This window comes from Theropithecus gelada, chromosome 15 (assembly GCF_003255815.1).
Source record: "Theropithecus gelada isolate Dixy chromosome 15, Tgel_1.0, whole genome shotgun sequence".
In the NCBI taxonomy this organism is placed as follows: domain Eukaryota; kingdom Metazoa; phylum Chordata; class Mammalia; order Primates; family Cercopithecidae; genus Theropithecus; species Theropithecus gelada.
Window position 1 is genome coordinate 90639792 of NC_037683.1, and position 20408 is coordinate 90660199.

At 36.3% G+C, this 20408-nt stretch overlaps 1 protein-coding gene across 4 annotated transcripts in view; it reads left to right on the top strand.

The window, feature by feature from the left end:
* VPS13A (vacuolar protein sorting 13 homolog A) overlaps positions 1-20408 on the top strand; it is a 246679-nt gene that overhangs the window by 39616 nt on the left and 186655 nt on the right. For all 4 annotated transcript variants that reach the window (XM_025360006.1, XM_025360007.1, XM_025360009.1 and 1 more), the window contains exons 9-17: positions 16-96; positions 1113-1170; positions 6748-6875; positions 7071-7177; positions 7986-8157; positions 13062-13124; positions 13599-13731; positions 14810-14904; positions 15534-15676. In XM_025360006.1, coding sequence (XP_025215791.1) covers positions 16-96; positions 1113-1170; positions 6748-6875; positions 7071-7177; positions 7986-8157; positions 13062-13124; positions 13599-13731; positions 14810-14904; positions 15534-15676 — 980 coding nt within the window. The remainder of the gene's footprint in view (positions 1-15; positions 97-1112; positions 1171-6747; positions 6876-7070; positions 7178-7985; positions 8158-13061; positions 13125-13598; positions 13732-14809; positions 14905-15533; positions 15677-20408) is intronic.

Sequence of the window (20408 nt, forward strand, 5' to 3'; positions counted from 1 at the left end):
AAATTTTATTTTCAGTTAATCCGATTGGATAACCTTTTTGCCTATTGGAATGTGAAGTCTCAGATGTTTTATCTTAATGATTATGATGACTCCTTGGTAAGTAAATTTTTTTGATATGCATGTATATATTTGTTGGTATCATATTTTGAATGAGGTTTAATTCATTGTCATTTATCTAACATACTGTAGTCAGTATTTTTTTCTAGGCACAATCTATTAGCAGAATTTACAGATACAGGTGAAGATGTATTTAACTATGCACAAGCATGAATACATACCCCCATCTCTTTTTTTTTTTTTGGAGACAGGGTCTGCTCTGTTGCCCAGGCTGAAGTGCAGTGGCACGATTATAGCTCACTGCAGCTTCTAACTCTTGGGCTCAAGCGATCCTCCTTCCTGCCTCAGCCTCTTGAGTAGTGAGAACTATAGGCACATGCCACAATGCCCAGCTAATATTTTGATTTTTTGGTAGAGACAAGGTCTCACTTTTTCTTGCCCAAGTTTGTCTCAAACTCCTGGCCTCAAGCAATCCTCCCAGCTCAGCCTTCCAAAGTGTTGGGATTACAGGTGTGAGCCACTGCGCCCAGTGATACCTGCAAATCTAAATAGTTCTTAGAACATCCTTTTATAAGAGTAGTTTGGTGAGATATTGTTTAACTACTACCTTAATATTTTGCCATAGCTAAGTCCTCCTAAGTTTGAATTGTTTTTTAGAATTGTTTTTAAACATTTTTCTTTTGCGGATAATAGGATTTTTTAGGATAAAGACATATTAGCATGAATATGGCTAGGCGTGGTAGCGCACGCCTGTAATCCCAGCACTTTGGGAGGCCGAGGCGGGTGAATCACTTGAGGTCAGGAGTTCAAGACCAGCATAGCCAAAGTGTTAAAATACAAAAAATACAAAAATTAGCCAGACACAGTGCTGCATGCCTGTAATCCCAGCCACTTAGGAGGCTGAGGAAGGAGAATCACATGAGCCCAGGAGACAGGGGTTGTAGTGAGCTGAGATTGTGCCACTGCACTCCAGCCTAGGCAACAGAGGGAGATTCTGTCTCAAAAAAAAGACATATTGGCATGAATATAAATAAAAGCAATTTGTCTCTTAATAGGACGACTTGAGGAATGGCATTGTCAATGAAAATATTGTTCCAGAAGGTTATGATTTTGGTAAGTACATTTTATAAGATAAAAAAAGTAGTTAAAGCAATTGGTATAAATTTTAAATTAACATTGTTGCTGTCACTGTGCTAGTTCATATTAAATTTCCTTCTATATAGTTAAATGTATTTATAATGTATATACAAAACCAAATAATATATTTTTTATTAACATATATTTTATTGTTATGAAGCTTTTGACTATATTTCAAAACTGTAGGGAAAAATGTCCAACAAAAGATGTTAATGAATTATGATAAACCTCTAAGGATTATTCAATAAGCATTAGGGTAATATTTATAAAGACATTTCAAAATGGCAAATGTAATTTAATAAGGCTAGCTAGTACAGCCTTTCTAAAAATAGTAAGATCATGCTACATTTAAAATTTTTTTGATTTATACTTTTCTGTGTTTTCCAAATTTTCTAAAATGAGCATGCATTACTTTTCCAATCAGAAATGAATTACTAAAACAGAAAGAAAAAATCAGTGCTGTTTCTCAGCTTCCCGAGTAGCTGGGACTACAGGCAAACACCGCCACGCCTAGCTAATTTCTTTTGTATTAGTAGAGACGGGGTTTCACCATGTTGCCCAGGCTGGTCTCGAACTCCTGAGTTCAGGCAATCTGCCTGCCTCGGCCTCCCAAAATGCTAGGATTACAGGTGTGAGCCACCTGGGAACCCGGGAGGTAGAGGTTGCAGTGAGCCGAGATCGTGCCCCTGCGCTCCAGCCTGGGTGACAGAGCGAGACTCCGTCTCTACAAAAACAACAAAAAAAGTGCTGTTTCTTCTACCATGAGGGCACTTAATAAAAGTTGGTGATGGATAACTTGATTTTTGAATCTGCATGTCTGATGTCATTAACTGTAGAATATCCTTCCTGAAAGTATTTCCTTTCTTGGCTCAGTGATACTTTTCTGTCTGTATTATATACCTTCATGATTACTCAAGTGACTTTTTTTGTGCCCACTCTTAAAATAATTATTTTTATTGGTTTGAATTTGGTTTCATTTTCTTGATTCTCTTCTTATAGGACATATTCAGAACAGATGAGTTATCTGTGTTTATGATTTTCAAATCCATTGTGGTCAAGTCGACTGATTTCTTCTTTGCCCTGAAGTCATTTCCTGCTGTATCAGAGTTCAATGAGGGGAGAGAAAGTACTGAGTAATTTGAAGAGAACAAATGTAATATAAAGAATTACTAAGTATAAGAGGAGACTGGAGTAACAAGGGACTGTCTCATAAAAATGCTAAAGAATATAGACAGAAGAAACATCCCCTACCCTAGGGCTAGGATGGGGTGCCCAAAAGAGAATGTCCCCCTACCTCAGGACTGAGCTGTAGACCTTGTTGGAGGACATAGTGTGGCTTATTGAATGGCAGGAAATTCTCTGTGGTGCTGTGCCAGCAAAACCTGTTGGTACTTCACTCTCTGGAACTTTCTGGAAATCTACCTCTAGGGAGCCTCATGGAGGGGTATCTCTCTGAATGCACTCCAGTACAAAACTGCCTTAGCAAGGTGCTGGGGGAAGTTGCTGGCATCTGGCTGCTTCTAGCTGCCATGTACTACAAAAGGCCAGTGCTGAAGAACTCCATGCTGGAGGAAGCAGACACTGCAGAAGCTGCCGGTTCTGTAGGAGCTGAGTGTGAGAGAAGCCATGTTCGTGCAGGAGCCTATTGAGTGAACATACTGGAGCAGGCAGCATAACTCTTTCCTCCTGCAGTGTCTCTCCAGTGTCCTCTGCTGATAAAGCTTAACATTATGCCAGCTGGGAAAATAAAAAAAAAAATTTTTTTTCTCTACATTCTCTGCCTTCAAAAGAAACATATTTAAAGACCCCGAAATCATTTTTCAGAGCAGGCTATGAAGGAGATGTTTGGAGCTCAGAAGTAATAAATTGGTAACTGGCATACCTGTTGGAGAGGGAAGGGGGAATGAAGGTTTTCTTTTTGTTTATTTTTATATTTAATCGGGAAGATGACAGCTTGTTTATAGGCTGAGATGGGAATGATCCAGTAGAACATGACAAATTGATGATGCAGGAGAAACGGGGGACAGTTTCTGGATTGATATAGGTGAAAGAGAATGGTGTCTAGTACGCAAGTGGAGAGATTTGCTGCAGATAGGAGCGTAGTTAGTTTATTTATACGATAGAGTTTAGTTGTGAGAGAAGTCCTCATACTGAGTAGATGAGTAGATATGGTGATAAAAGTTGATGGAAATTCTCCTCTGAGCTCTTCAATTAAAAAATAAGTATCTGAGGTGTGTTAGGGTTCTCTCGAGGGACAGAACTAATAGGACAGATGTATATATAAAGATGAGTTTATTATTAGTATTCACTCACATGATCACAAGGTGAGATCCCTTAATAGGCCATCTGCAAGCTGAGGAGCAAGGAAGCCAGTCCAAGTCCCAAAGCTGAAGAATTTGGAGTTTGAGAAGAAGAATTTGAATGTTTGAGGGCGAGAAGCATCCAGCACAGGAGAAAGATGTAGGTTCAGAGGCTAAGCCAGTCTAGTCTTTCCATGTTCTTCTGCCTGCTTTTATTCTGGCCACGCTGGCAGCTGATTAGATTGCACCCACCCAGATTGAGGGTGGGTCTGCCCTTCCCAGTCCACTGACTCAAATGTTAATCTCCTTTGACAACACCATCACAGACACACCCAGGAACGATACTTGCATCTTTCAATACAATTGAGTTGACAGTCAATATTAACCATTACATGGGGTGTTGGAGGTTTTTGGAGGGAAAAGAGAGGATGAAATAGGAATGCTAGGGGAGTGAGAGAGAGAATTGACTAGGGCAATATTCTCAAAGTGTGGTTCAAACTAGCAGCATCATTTAGACATGCATATTTCTAGGGCCTTTCCCAGACCTCCTGAATCAGAACCTCTGGAGGTGAAGCTCAGCATTTAATGTTTTTGTATTTAATTTTTTATTTATATAAAATTGTGGAGTACAATCTGTACATGGATCTATTGCATAGTAGTGAAGTCTAGGCTTTCAGTGTATCCATCACCTGAATAATGTACATTGTACCCATTAAGTAGTTTCTTATCATCCACCCCTCTCCCATTTCTCTACCTTTCTGAGTCTCCAGTGACTGTCATTCCATGCTCTATGTCCGTATATACACATTATTTAGCTCCCACTTACAAGTGAGAACATGCAGTATTTGTTGTTCTGTTTCTGCATTGTTTCACTTAAGATAATGACCTCTAGTTCCATCCATGTTGCTGCAAAAAATGTGATTTTCTTCTTTTTTTTGGCTGAAAAGTATTCTGTGATGTTTATGTACCACATTTTCTTTGTCTGGTTACCTGTTGATGGACACTTTGGTTGCTACCATATCTTTGCTATTGTGAATAGTGCTGTGGTAAACATATAAGCGCTTTTTTTTTTTTTTTTTTTTTTTTTTTTTGGATATAATGATTTCTTTTCTTTCGGGTAAATACCCAGTAGTGGAATTGCTGGATCGAATAGTAGTTCTGTTTTTAGTTATTTGAGAAATATCCATACTGTTTTCCACAGAGGTTGTACTGATTTACATTCCCAACAACAGTAATCCCTTTTCTCCACATCCTCACCAAAATCTGTCATTTTTTTGTCTTTTTAATAAAAAAGACATTGTGGTTTTAATTTTCATTTCTTGGATGATGAGTGATGTTGAGCAATTTTTCATATGCATGTTGGCCATTTGTATATCTTCTTTTGAAAAATGTCTATTTATGTTCTTTGCCAACTTTTTTTGTTTGTTTTTGAGATGGAGTCTCGCTCTGTCTCCCAGACTGAAGTGCAGTGGTGCAATCTTGGTTCACTGCAAGCTCCGCCTCCCGGGTTCATGCCATTCTCCTGCCTCAGCCTCCTGAGTAGCTGGGACTACAGGCGCCCACCACCAAGCCCAGCTACTTTTTTGTACTTTTAATAGAGATGGGATTTCACCATGTTAGCCAGGATGGTCTCGATCTCCTGACCTCATGATCTACCTTGGCCTCCCAAAGTGCTGGGATTACATGCATGAGCCACCGCGCCCAGCCCCTTGCCCACTTTTTAATGTAGTTGAGTTTTTTGTTGTTGCTGTTTGAGTTTCTTGTAAACTCTGGATATTAGTCCCCTGTATGATTGATGGATAGTTTGCAGCTGTTTTCTCCCATAGTACAGTTTGATGTTTTAATAATCTCTCCAGGTGATTCTAATGAATACTGAAGTTTGAGACCCACTCAGGTAGAATAGGGTTCAAACCATACTTTGAGAACATTGCCTTTTTGGGGGGGGGCAGGGGAAAGGGACATATAGTAAGTTAAATATTTTACATTTTGCAGGCCATACACAGGTCCTGACACATTCCTCTTTGTTTCTTTTAAACAACTCTAGAAGTGTATGAAGCATTTTTGGCTCACTGGCTCTACAAAAATAGGCTATAGCATGGATTTGGATGATTCTTGGACTCAAGGACTGTTGTGTGATTGCTCAACAGCATTAAGGATGCACTTGAGATTTATGACATTAAAGTGAGACCCAGCAGTATGTTTTTACCCCCGACCGTGTTCAGCTCCTTAGGGGCACTGTGGAGTTAAGCAGGTTACTCCACACTGACGAAGTGAGAGGTTAAGGAGTCTATGCAAAGGAATGATTAAAATAACTGATGATGGAACTTCAGTAGCGTGGGGATGGACCGAGGATGTGAAGCAGAGGTGTAGGGCAGAGAAAGGTTGGAGGATCAATGAATTGTAGGTCCAGGGTAGCATCTGTCACCATCACCAGCCACTAGATTTATTTCTTTCTTCTGTTCTTTTTTTTTTTTAGTGTAAGAAGGAATACAGAAGAAAGAACAATATCTTTAAGCATTTGTTTATATTCAAACATATTCTTGAATGTTTAATGTTTAAGAAATTAAATGTTAGTCCGTATCGATGATTAAAATAAAAGGAATATGTCATCTTTATATACAAATTAGCTTATAATTTAATGATGGGTCTTTGTCTAGATTCTGCTATTACTGGTTTTCCTCTGAGTGGTTCTTATTCTTTTTGGCACCAAACACAAAGAGTTGAGAGGAATTTATCTTAGATTATGGATTGAGCCAAGCAGGTAATCCTGGGCAAACTTTCCCTTTCATTTCTCTCCTTTTACCAATTAAAAGTAAGAACACAGATGGATCTAGAGAAACTGATCAGAAATTCAGAAATTATATAATGGAAACCAGTGTTAATCCTCTTAGCATTTCTAATGTTCATTCATTCTATAAAACTGTGTACTTGTATTAAAACTATTTTATTGAATTTTTTTTCTTAAAATGTTTCTGCTTTTAAGTATCATATTGGTGTTTTGAAGGGGAGTTCAATTTGCCTTTATTGTATTTATGGAAGACAGTGAATTATAAGTAGGAAAAAGATAAATAATCTTTTCCACTAATTAAGGAACAGTTCATCTGACTGAACCATGGCAGTGTGAACATCTGGGAATTGTAGAAAGGGTATAAAATAAATGGAAATCACTGTTTTCAACTTCATCACTTTATTGCCTTGAGACTTTGGAAATATAACTCAGTTTTATTTTTTTTCCATTTGTATTGTTTTTCAGTATTTCGTCCCATATCTGCTAATGCCAAACTTGTGATGAATCGCCGATCTGATTTTGACTTTTCTGCCCCCAAAATAAACTTGGATGTTGAGTTACATAACATAGCAATTGAATTTAATAAACCACAGGTGATTTTCTTTAATACAGTTTTCAGTTGTGAATTATTGTTTGATGAAAGCAAAACTAAGATTTTAAATGTTTCACTAAAATTCTTGATGTTATATGGTAACATTTCCCTAAAAAGTCGGTAATGTAACTTTTATCTTCAGCAATTGAACAAAAAAATGTGATACATTTAAGAGCTTTAATTTTCCATTCTTTAGTATTTCAGTATTATGGAGCTTCTTGAATCAGTTGATATGATGACACAAAATATGCCATATAGGAAGTTCAGACCTGATGTGCCTCTTCACCACCATGCCAGAGAATGGTAAAATGCCTTGAGTTTTTTTTTTTTTTTTTTTTTTTTAAGATTTTAAAAATACGACATACAGATAAATTTCTCGACTTCAAGAGTAATCTTTAAAATATACCGTTTTTAAGGTCTGATACAAACCATAATTGATTTATAGCTAGAAATGTATGTAGCCGCTTTAGCTTATTGAGTTGATGAAACTGATTTAAGGGATTCTTCCTAACACAGTTTATAACTTGAGATACTCAAGTACCATAGTTTTCATTTACTATAGATGGGTCAGTATATTTAGAACTATTACAAAAACAAATCCTGGTTTGTTTTCTTGCATTGTCTCTCCCCAACCCCGACCTCAACTTCCCTATCAGATACACTGAACCAATATTATTAAACCTGTATTTTAAAACCTAAAAATGTTATGGAGTCTATGCAAGATAATCCCATTTTAAAACTCAAAAGTCTTGTTATTCCAGTTTTTAAGCTATTCCCTAGTTTCTAGAAGTTACAATTACTCTTTCAGTTGACTATTTCAGTTATTATTCAGATGACTAAATGTTATTTGCCAATTAATGCCTTAATAGTTCTTGTGTAGAACCATATTAACAAAATGGAATGATTTTGCTTATTTTCACTTAAGAAAGAGGAAAGATTAATATTGAATGGATTATTGATGCAAACAGGGTTGGGTAAAAAGGAAGTACTCAGATAATATATCATTTTCCTAATCTTTGTATTATAGTTATGTATGTTGTTAGAGTAGAAGCAATGTTATATTTCATACTGTTGATTTGAGGGTGTTAAATGTTTTTCTTTTTTTAACTAGGTGGGCTTATGCTATACATGGTGTTCTTGAAGTAAATGTTTGCCCCAGGTTACGGATGTGGTCATGGAAGCATATTAGAAAACATAGGGGGAAAATGAAGCAATATAAAGAACTGTATAAAAAAAAGTTAACAAGTAAGAAGCCACCTGGTGAACTTCTCGTGTCTTTGGAGGTTAGCATTTAAAAATAAATTATTGAATGTTTTGTACTACATAACTCCTTATTGGTCTTCAGTGACTAATACACTCTACCTTTCACTCCAATTTTTATTGACCTTTTCATCTCTTTTACTTAGACTTTTTTGTACTTCTGTTCTGAACTTCAGCTGGATAATACAAGATTTGTTGAAATTCTCCTGTGAGCTTTTGAAATTTGAGATTATTCTCAAGCTGAAGGAATTTGGGTTCATGCAAATAGTAACTTGAAACCTCTATTGATTATGTCATTTTTAACCTCAAAAGTCTAAATAGTGTTTGCTACATTGATTGTAACTTCTCTATGTTGGTTTCAAAGCCTTTTATGTGTCACCACTGCATTTTCCCCTATGTTACCATCTGACTATGCACTAATTTAATGTTTCCTGTCCTCTGTATATTTAATGCTCATTCTTATAGCCACACCTGTGCTCATAAATGCTACCTGCCTTTGTCTGTCTACCCACTCAATTCTGCTCATCCCTGAAGTTCTACTTAAGTCTTAGTGCTTGCATGAACATCTCTGAATTTTCTGCTTATACAGAGCCCTTTTTCTCTTAATTTTTGTGGTATTTCTAGTCTCTACCAGTAATTTTACATTTAATTATCTATCTTGAGATATTATTTTTGTATTAATCTTGTCTTAGCATTATGACATGTTTCAAGAGGGACTCTTACAAGTTGGTGAACTATAGCTTACAGAGATTAAGGGAAGTTAGTCTCTTGAAGTTAATATAAACATTCTGAATCCAGAATGAATTTCTAAATCATAGATTAGATTGAGTTTTACTTTTATTTTCAATGCGGGAGACTTTCTGAAGACCTAGGGCTATTAGGAATGCCTGGGCTTAGAGTCTTTTGGGGGATGGGTTCAGGTTTTCTTAGTCTTGAATCGTAACCTGAATCCTCCAAGTCTGGATAGGAGAACCCTGAATAAGTTATTCTGAAATAATAATAGGTTGTAGTTACTTCTCTTGGGGGAAAAATAGTTTGAGCATGAAATTCTCAAAAGTAATTATGGGTATGTAAAGATAGCTATGATGAAAGATTTAGCTAATCTCAGCTTATTTCAATAGCTATGACAACTATGAAAAGTGTTAAGTATTAAAAACAAGTTTTAAGTGTGTCTGGGCCTACTTGAAATATAGGCATACTTTGCTTTATTGTGCTTTGCTTTTGTACAAATTGTGTTTTTTACAAATTGAAGGTTTGTGGCAACCCTGTGTCTAGCAAATCTGTCAGCGCCATTTTTCCAATAGCATTTATTCATGTCTGTGTGTCACATTTTGGTAATTCCCAAAATATTTCAAACTCTTTCATTATTATTATATCTGTTATGATGATCTGTGATCAGTGATCTTTGCTGTTACTGTTGTAACTGTTTTCAGGTGCCACAAACTGCATTCATATAAGACAGCCGTTAAGTTAAGTTTAGACTAAAGCTGCATCCCTACATATTTTAAGTTCAGCCAAAAGGTTTCTCTGTAAGCCATGAACTATAGCTTAAATGGAAGTGTAAACAGACTCTAGTCTACTCTTGTGCCAATCACCAAGTTTTGGCCAATCACATGTGGCCAGTTGTTCAAACCGTGTTCAAATAAGGTGAACACTAAGCTATAACCAAACCAGCTGTTTCTGTACGTTGCTTCCATTTTCTCTATGTCACTTTCCTTTTTCTGTCCATAAATCTTCTTCCATTGCGTGGCTACACCAGAGTCTCTGAGCCTCTTCTGGCTCTGGAGGCTGCCCACTTTGTGAATTGTTCATTGTTCAATTAAACTCTTAAATTTAATTCTGCTGAAGTTTTTATTCTAACACAGCAAACTTAATAAATGTTGTGCGTGTTCTGACTGTTCTACTGACTGGCTGTTTTCCTGACTCCCTCTCCTTGGGCCTCCTTATTCCCTGAGATAAAATAGTGAAATTAGGCCGATTAATAACCCTACAAAGGACTCTAAGTGTTCAAATATAAGGAAGAATCATACATCTCTCACTTTAAATTGAAAGCTGGAAATTATTAAGCTTAGTGAGGAAGGCATGCTGAAAGCAGAGACAGGCCAAAAGCTAGGCTGCTTGTGCCCAATGGTTAGCTGAGTCCTGAAGAAAATTGAAAGTGCTGTTCCAGGGAACACATGAATGATAAGAAAGTGACACAGCCTGTTTACTGACGTGGAGAATATTTTAGTGGTCTAGATAGATGAAATCAGCTACAGCATTCCTCTAAGCCTTATCCAGTGCAAGGCCCTAAACATATTCTCTTCAATACCATAAAGACTGAGAGAGGTGAGGAAGCTGCAGAAGAAAAGTTTGAAGATAGCAGAGATTGGTTCCGAAGTTTAAGGGAAGAAGCTGTCTCTATAACATAAAAGTGTAAAGTGAAGAAGAAAGTGCTGATGGAGAAGCTGCAGCAAGTGATCCTGAAGATCTAGCTAAGATCGTTGATGAAGGTGGCTGTATTAAACAGATTTTCAGTATAGATGAAACAGCCTTTTACTGGGAGAGGATGCCATCTGAACTCTCATACCATGAGTGAATAAGTTAATGCCTGGCCTCAAAGCTTCAAAGGACAGGCTGACTCCCTTGCTAGGTGCTGATGTAGCTAGTGACTTCAGGTTGAAGCCAGTGCTTCTTTGCCATTCTGAAAATCCTAGGGCCCTTAAGAATATGCTAACTCTGTTCTGCCTATGCTGTATACAAGGAACAGCAAAACCTGGATGACACCATATCTGTTTACAACATTTTAAACCTAAACTCAGGCCTACTGCTCAGTAAAAAATATTTTTTTCAAAATTTTATTGCTAATAGAAAATGCACCTAGTCACCAAACCTCTGATAGAGAAATACAAGATGAATGTTGTTTCCATGCCTGCTAACACTACATCTGTTCTGCCACCAATGGATGGAAGAGTAATTTTAATTTTCAAGTCTTATTATTTAAGAAGTACATTTTGTAAGGTGATAGCTGCCTTATGAAATAGGTAGTTATTCCTCTGATGGATCTGGGCAAAGTAAATTGAAAACCTTCTGGAAAGGATTTGCCATTCTATATGCCATTAAGAATATTTGTGAATCATGGGTGGAGGTCAAAATATGAACATTGACAGGTGTTTGGAAGTTGATTCCAAACCTCATGGAAGACCTTGAGAGGCTCAAGATTTCAGTGGAGAAAGTCACGCAGATGTGGTGGAAATACCAAGAGAACTAGAAGTGGAGCCTGAAGATATGACTAAATTGCTACAAACTTTAACCAATGAGGAGTTGCTTCTTATAGAAGAACAATAAAAGTGGTTTCTTGAGATGAAATATACTCCTGGTGAAGATGAGAACATTGTTGAAATGACAATTAGAAATTTACAGAAAATTAATTGATAAAGCAGCGGTGTGGTTTGAGAGGATTGACTTCAATTTTGAAGGAAGTTCTGTAAGTAAAATGCTATCAGACAGCATTGTACGCTACAGAGAAATCATTTGTGAAGAGTCAATAGATGGGGCAAACTTCGGTTAAGAAATTGTAATAGCCACCCCAACCTTCAGCAGTCACCACCCTGATGAGTCAGCAGCTATCAACATTGAGGCAGGATCCTCCACCAGCAAAAGATTACAACTTATTGTTATTGATGGCTCAGATGATTGTTAGCACTTTTTAGCAATAAAAATTTAGCAATAAATTTTTAAAGTATTTTAAAATTAAGGTATTTATTTTTTCTTAAGACAATGCCATTGTACCCTTAATAGATTACAATGTAGTATGAACATAACTTTTTTTTTTTTTTTTTTTTGAGACGGAGTCTCACTCGGTCGCCCAGGCTGGAGTGCAGTGGCTGGATCTCAGCTCACTGCAAGCTCTGCCTCCCGGGTTTACTCCATTCTCCTGCCTCAGCCTCCTGAGTAGCTGGGACTACAGGCGCCCGTCACCTCGCCCGGCTAGATTTTTGTATTTTTTAATAGAGACGGGGTTTCACCATGTTAGCCAGGATGGTCTTGATCTCCTGACCTCGTGATCCACCCGTCTCGGCCTCCCAAAGTGCTGGGATTACAGGCTTGAGCCACCGCGCCCAGCCGAACATAACTTTTATATGCACTGGAAAACCAAAACATTTGTCTGACTCTTGCCTTACTGTGGTGGTCTGGAACTGAATCTGCAGTATCTCTGAGGTATGCCTGTATCTTAATGATAACATACAGGCTGTACACGTAATATGAAGGATTTATGATTATATATCTATGTGTAGTTTTTTTTGGGACAGGGTCTCACTTTGTCACCCAGGTTGGAGTGCAGTGGCACCATGACCCCTCAGACTTAAGCTGTCCTCTCATCTCAGCCTCCTACGTAGCTGGGACTACAGGCATGTGCCACCATGTTTAGCTAATTTTTATATGTTTTGTAGAGGTTTTGCCATGTTGCCCAGGCTGGTCTGGAATTCCTGGGTTCAAGTGATTCGCCTGCCTTAGCCTCCCAGAGTGTTGGGAATACAGGCATGAGCCACTGTGCTTGGCCTTGTAATTATATTTTTAGTTGAAAATGTCGCTAATATGTTTACCCTTATCTGTAGTTTAAACCCAAATAAAATCATTTTAAACAATGCATGTACATATTTTAATATGTGTTTATTACTTGAAGAGTTTGGAACTCTTTTATGCATAATATGTATGATTTCATTTTTCAAAATATTACTCTCTAATTTACTAATTTCCATGCTGATATGTGTTCAAGCATTGCTTCCAAGAATTTAACATATGTATTATATTGATGAGTGTTCTGTTGTTTGCTTCCTATTATATCTTTTCTTTAGTGCAGCAGTTTGATAGATTATGTGCTTATTAAGTTATTTATGTAAAGTTATTTTTGTAAAGTTAACACATTTTTGTTTATATTTTTCAGGAGTTGGAAAAAACCTTGGATGTCCTTAATATAACTATAGCTAGACAGCAGGCAGAAGTTGAGGTAATTCTTGGCTTTTCAATTAGTAAAAATAATTTTAAATTCCATATAGATATGACAGATGTGATATTATTAATCTTGTACTGTAACATACTGTTTCCAAAAAATGGTTCAGTTTGATTTTTAGTATTGTAAGAAAATTATTTAATATTTTTTGGCACATCCATTTAAATCAGACAGCTTTCTATGGGAAAAAGTCTTTCTAAATAATTGGGCTTTTCAAATATTCAGTTATGAAGGTTAAAAGCCAATTTAATTTTTTTCAATCATCATTTCTTATAGGATGGTGGAAAAACTATGTGGTACTCCTAAATTCTTATGTTTGACTAATGTTGCAGTTACTGTGTTCTGTTGTTAATGTGTATATTGTTTACATTCATTTTGCTCAAGAAGATAAGTTCTCAGAATGTCTTGCTTATATTTGTTTCACTTGCTAAAGGATAATATGTCATTTATTTGAAAATTTGTTCATTTTAGGTAAAGAAAGCTGGATACAAAATTTACAAAGAAGGAGTAAAAGATCCAGAGGATAATAAAGGGTGGTTTAGCTGGCTATGGTCTTGGTCAGAACAAAATACTAATGAACAACAACCAGATGTTAAACCTGGAAGTATGTCCATTTCATTTTACAGCATAATCACTGGGTGTCAAAATAAAGTTTTGCCATTTTTGCCTAATTAAATAGACATTGAAGTATATTTATGTAATTATATATATAGTTATTACAAATAAAACTATTAAAACACTGAAAATGTATGTTAGTTTAAAAATAAAAAATAATTTAAAAAATCTTACTAGTGCTTACAGAAGAGCTTTATGCCCAGAGATTTAGTGAATGCATATAGCACAGTAATAAATAAATAAAAATTCCAAAGTGGTCTCCATTGTAAATTTTTTTTTTTTTTTTTTTTTTTTTTTGAGATGGAGTCTGGCTCTGTCGCCCGGGCTGGAGTGCAGTGGCCAGATCTCAGCTCACTGCAAGCTCCGCCTCCCGGGTTTACGCCATTCTCCTGCCTCAGCCTCCCGAGTAGCTGGGACTACAGGCGCCCGCCGCCTCGCCCGGCTAGTTTTTTGTATTTTTTAGTAGAGACGGGGTTTCACCGTGTTCGCCAGGATGGTCTCGATCTCCTGACCTCGTGATCCGCCCGTCTCGGCCTCCCAAAGTGCTGGGATTACAGGCTTGAGCCACCGCGCCCGGCCAGTAAATTTTTATTGAAGTTGTTTCTTGGAAAGATTTTTGATTTTTAACTAACAGCTTAAGAGTATAGCTTTGGAGGTTTAGAGACTTAGGTACATGTTTTAGATCTATCACTTATTAGCAGTGTGTCTCTGGCACGTTATTTAAGTGCACTAAACCTCAGTTTTATCATCTATAACGTGGGAGGAAATTACAATATTAATACTACCTACTTTTTATACTAAATGTGTTGATTAGCACAGTGCTATTAATTGTCTAATATAGTTAGCCATTTTTGAGCTCTTGCTTAATAGAAATATCATAAATTAATGTTGCTAAACTTACATATTTAGCAGTTTATATTTTGGATAATTACTTGTAAAATTGCCAGCCCCATTCAAACATTCAGTGTTTAAAGTAAATTTCACATGCTGTTTATTAAAGGCAGATAAATTGTGTTAATTTTATTGTTTTTATTTAAGAACATAAAGCACTTCTTTATAATTTGTAGTTCTTGAAGAAATGTTGACACCTGAAGAAAAAGCTTTACTCTATGAAGCAATTGGCTATAGTGAAACAGCAGTTGATCCAACTTTGCCAAAAACAGTAAGATGTTTTCTTGCCTTATACCTTAGAATTTATTTATTTATTTAGAGACAGGGTGTCACTCTGTTGCCCAGGCTGGACTGCAGTGGTGTGATCTCTGCTGCCAGCCTTAACCTGGCCTCAAGCAGTCCTCCCACCTCAGCCTCTTGAATAGCTGGAGTCACAGGCATGCGCCATCATGCTGGCTAATTTTTTTTTTTTTTTTTTTTTTATTGATAGAGAGAGGGTTTTGCCATGTTGCTCAGGCTGGTTTTCAGTTTCTGAGCTCAAGCAATCCGCCTGCCTCGACTTCCCAAAATGCTGGGATTATAGGCGTGAACCACTGCGCCTGACCTTATGCTTTGGAATTTAATGTTACATATATCTATTTTTAATCCTTTCGAAAATACATGTTACTGACTTGTTCTGTGATCTTTTTTCTGAGTCTATAATTGCATTTATTTTCATTTCTAAGGTAGGGATAAATATTGTCTCTTTTTTTGGTGTTATTTTGATGATTCTTGAAGAGATAAAATGTTCTTAAAATATTTGGTGGTTTTTGAAATGAATGTACTATAAGAATAAGATTATTTGTTGTGTTTATATATATACATATATGTTTTCATTTTATTCTTCTGAATATACCTTAGTTTGAAGCCTTGAAGTTTTTTGTCCACTTGAAAAGTATGTCTGTTGTTCTAAGAGAAAATCATCAAAAACCTGAGCTGATAGATATTGTAATAGAAGAATTTAGCACCTTAATTGTGCAAAGACCAGGAGCGCAAGCAGTAAAGTAAGTATTAATTTATTTTCTTTTATCATATATCAAAAAACTTCTCTGTGTTCTTAGACATTAGGTCACAATCCTAGTCTTTTGTAAAGAGCACTATAGTTTAATATATCCTTTTGTGGTTTCAGGAAACTTAGGGGGTTTTTTTTAATTGTTAAAATAATACACGTTCAGTAGAAAACCACATTCCAGTGAAACACAGGGCATTAAAGAATAATACAAAAATGATCAGCAACTACATCCCACAAAAAGAAACAGTATTAACAATGTGGTTTTTATCTGAGAGTGTTTAGTTTTATTTTTTTTAAATAGCTTTGAGATGTAATTCACATACCCTGCAATTCATTTAAGGCATATGGTTCGTTGATTTTTCACAACTGTATTATATAGTAATTTCACATTGGTATATTTACAAAGTTGCACAACCACCACCACTGTATTAGTCCATTTTCATGCTGCTAATGAAGACATACCCAAGACTGGGAAGAAAAAGAGGTTTAATTGGGCCAACAGCTCCACATGGCTGGGGAGGCCTCAGAATCATGGCGGGAGGCCTCTTCCATGGTGGCGGCAAGAGAAAATGAGGAAGATGCAAAAGCAGAAACCCCTGCTAAAACCATCAGATCTCATGAGACATATTCACTACCATGAGAACAGTATGGGGAAGCCACCCCCATGATTCAGATTACCTCCCACCAGGTCCCTCCCACAACACATGGGAATTATAGGAGTATAATTCAAGGTGAGATTTGGGTGGGGACACAGAGCCAAGCCATATCAACTACTGTCTAATTCCAGAACTTTATTTATTTTTTTTGAGACAGGGTTTCACTCTGTTGCCCAGGCTGGAGCATATGGTGTCAGGATCTTGGCTCACTGCAATCTCTGCTTCCTGGGCTCAGGCTAATCTCCAGCTTCAGCCTCCTGAGTAGCCGTGACTACAGGCGTGAGCCACCAACACCTTGCTAATTTTTGGAATTTTTGTAGAGATGGAGTTTCACCATGTTGTCCAGGCTGGTCTAGAGCTTGTTGGCTCAAAGCAGTTCACCAGCCTCAGCCTCTTGAAGTGCTGGAATTACAGGTGCGAGCCTGGCTCATTCCAGAATATTTTAACAACTCCCAAAGAAACCCTGTAACCATTAGCAGTCACTCCCAAGTGCCCCCTTACCCAGCCCCTGGCAACAACTAATTTACTTTCTATTTGAAAGGATTTGTCCATTTTGGACAATTCATATGAATGTAGTCATACATATGTGGTCTTTTCTGTTTGGCTTTTTTCACTTAGCGTGATGTTGTCAAGGTTCATCCTGTTGTAGCGTGAATTAGTACATTGTTTTTGTTGCCTAATAATCTCTATTATGGATATGTCACATTGTGTTTATCGATTTAACTGTTGAGGATATTTAGATTGTTCCTTCTTTTTGGCTATTCTGAGTATTGCAGCTACGAATACTCATGAGTAATATTTTCTTTGGAGGTGGGTTTTAAATTTCTTGGGTGTATACCTGGGGTGGAATTGCTGTCTCATATGCTAATTCTATTTAACCTTTTGAGGAACTTCCAGACTGTTTCCCAAAGCAGCCTCACCATTTTACATTTCCATGAACAGTGTATGATGTTTCCAATTTCTTCATATCTTCATCAGTATTTGTTATTATCTGTTCTTTTGATTACAGCATAAAATGGTATCTCACTGTGGTTTTGATTTCCTTTTTCCTGATGGCTAAGGATTTTGAGCTTTTTTTGTGTGTGTGCTTATTGGCCACTTCATGTGCATGTCTTCTTTGGAGAAATGTCTATTAAATTTATTTTCCTATTTTATATTGGGTTGTCTTTTTATTTTTGAGTTGCAAGAGTTCTTTATATATTATTGATACAAATCTCTTATTAGATAAACAATTTTCAGTTATTTTCTCCCACTGTTTTCTTTTTATTTTTCTTAATGGTGAAGTCAAATTTATATTTTCTTTTTTTACACATGCTTTTCATTATACCTCAGAAATCTTTGCCTACTCCAGTGGTACAAATATATACTCCTATATATTCTTGTAAGAATTTTATACTATTTCCTCTCAAATGTAGGGTTATGATCCATTTTGAGTTAATGTTATTGGATGGTGTGAGGTGGGGGGGGTTCAGCTTCATTCTTTTTCATGAGATTATTCAGTTGTCCTAGCACCATTTGTTGAAAAAACTATTCTTTCCCCATTGAATGATCTTGGCAGCCTTGTCAAAATTTATGAGTTGATCATAAATGTAAGGATTTATTTCTAGACTCTTAATTCTAATCCCATTGATCTATATGTCTAGCCTTATGTCGGTACCCTGCTGTCTTAATTATGGTGGCTTTATAGTAGAACTTGTAATCAGGAAGTATGACTCTTCCAGTATTTTTTGTTTTAGCTGTCCTGATTTCCTTAAACTTCTGTATAAATTTTAAGATTGTTGTCCATTTCTGCAAAAATATAAGCTTAGATTTGATAAAGATTGCATTGAATTTTGTGGATCAGTTTTGGGTGTACTGAACAAATTATTCAGCACAAATTATTCAACTACTCATCTAAACAATATTAAGTCTTCCAATCCATGCACATTGGTTGTCTTTTCATTTATTTAGATATTTTAAAAATTTGAACAATGTTTTGTAGTTTTCAGATACAGTACACCTCTTATGTTAAATTTATTTGCAAGTATTTTATTGTTTTTGATAGTATTATAAAAGAATTGTTTCCTTAATTTCACTTTGGATTATTATATGTGTATAGACATACAATTGAGTTTTGTATACTGCACTTGTACCCTGCAACCTTGATGAACTTGTTTCATTAGTTCCACGAGTTTTTTTTTAGTTGATTCCTTAGGACTTTTTATATACATGATCGTATAATCTGCAAATATAGTTTTACTTCTTCCATTCCAGTGTGGATGCCCTTTCTTTTATTTTCTTGCCTAATTGCCCTGGCTAGAACCTCCAGTAGTATTTTAAATAGAAATGATGAGAGTGGGCTTCTCTTCTTGTTTCTGTTCTTAGAAGGAAGTGTTCATCCTTTCACCATTATGTTAGATGTGAGTTAGGTGTGGTCTGCATCATTTTACAATCCCACCAGCAATATACATGGATTCATAGTTTTCCAGAGCATTCCAACACTTGTTATTTTCTGTTTTTTTTTGTCTTTTTTGTTTTTTTTAATTTTTATTTTAAAGTGTAGCCATCCTTATGGGTGTTAAGTATAGTATTATATTGTGGTTTTGATTTGAATTTCTTTAATGACTAATGATGTTGAGCATCTTTTCATGTGGATATTGGCCCTTTGTGTAAGTTCATTGGGTCTATTTTTAAGTATTTTTCATTTGTTGTTGAGTTATAAGAATTCTTTTGTATTCTGGATACTAAACCTTCACCAGGTACATGATTGCAAATATTTCTTTCTATTCTTTATTTTGTTGTTTCACTTCATTGACACTGTTCTTTGATGTACAAAAGTTTTTACTTTTGAAGCTCACTTTATCTGGTTTTATATTTTGTTGTTCATACTTTTGATGTCTTATCTCAGGAGGTTCACCTAAGCCAAGGTTGTGAAAGTCTACTCCAATATTTTCTTCTAAGAGTTTTATACTTCTGTCTCTTACATATAAGTTTATGACCTGTGTCGAGTTAATTTTTGTAAATGGCATAAGGCATCAGTACAACTCATTTAATTTGCATGTGGATATCCCGGTGTCCCCTCACACTTGTTGAAGACACTGTTCTTTCCTCAATGAACACTCCTGGTACCATTGTTGAAAATCAATTAGCCATAGATGTATGACTTTATTTTTGGACTTCAATTCTATCTCATTTTTATTCTAGACTTTCACTGTGATTATCATTATACCAATATTGTACTGTTTTGATGACTGCAGATTTTTAGTAAGTTTTGAAATTGGGAAGTGTCTTCCTTATTTTGTTCTACTCTTTCAAGAATGTTTTAGCTGTTTAAGGGTTGCTTGCAAGAGCTTATGAATTTGAGGATTCACTTTTCCATTTCTGGAAAGTATCTCTTTGAAATTTGATAGCGATTGCATTCAGTATGTAGATTGCTTTTGGTAGTCTTGCCATAATAACAATATTAAGTCTTCTGTGAACATAGGATATCTTTCCATTTAAATAAATGCTAAATAGATGCTTTTTCTGTTTTTATGAAGAATTTCAGAAGGACTGTTATTAATCTTTAAATATTTTGTAGAATTCACTTCACAAAATGAAGCCATTTTGTCCTTGTATTAGTCTGTTTCATGCTCCTAATAAAGAGATACCTGAGACTGGGTAATTTATAAAGGAGAGAGGTTTAATTGACTCATAGTTCGGTATGGCTGGGGCAGCCTCACAGTCATGGCAGAAGGCAAATGAGGAGCAAAGTCATATCTCACGTGGAGGCAGGCAAGAGAGCTTGTGCAGGGGAGCTCCCTTTATAAAACCATCACACCTCGTGAGACTTATGCACTATCATGAGAACAACACCGGAAAGACCTACCTTCTTGATTCAGTTGCCTCCCATCAGATCTCTCCCACGACATGGGGGAATTATGGGAGCTAAAATTCAAGATGAGATTTGGGTGGGGACACAGCCAAACCGTGTCAGCTGAATTCTTCTTTGTTGAGAGTTTTTGATTACTGATTTACTCCTAACTAGTTATAGGTTTTACTATAAGTAAGTTTAAAAGGTTATAGTAAGTTTTACTATACTAAAGTTTA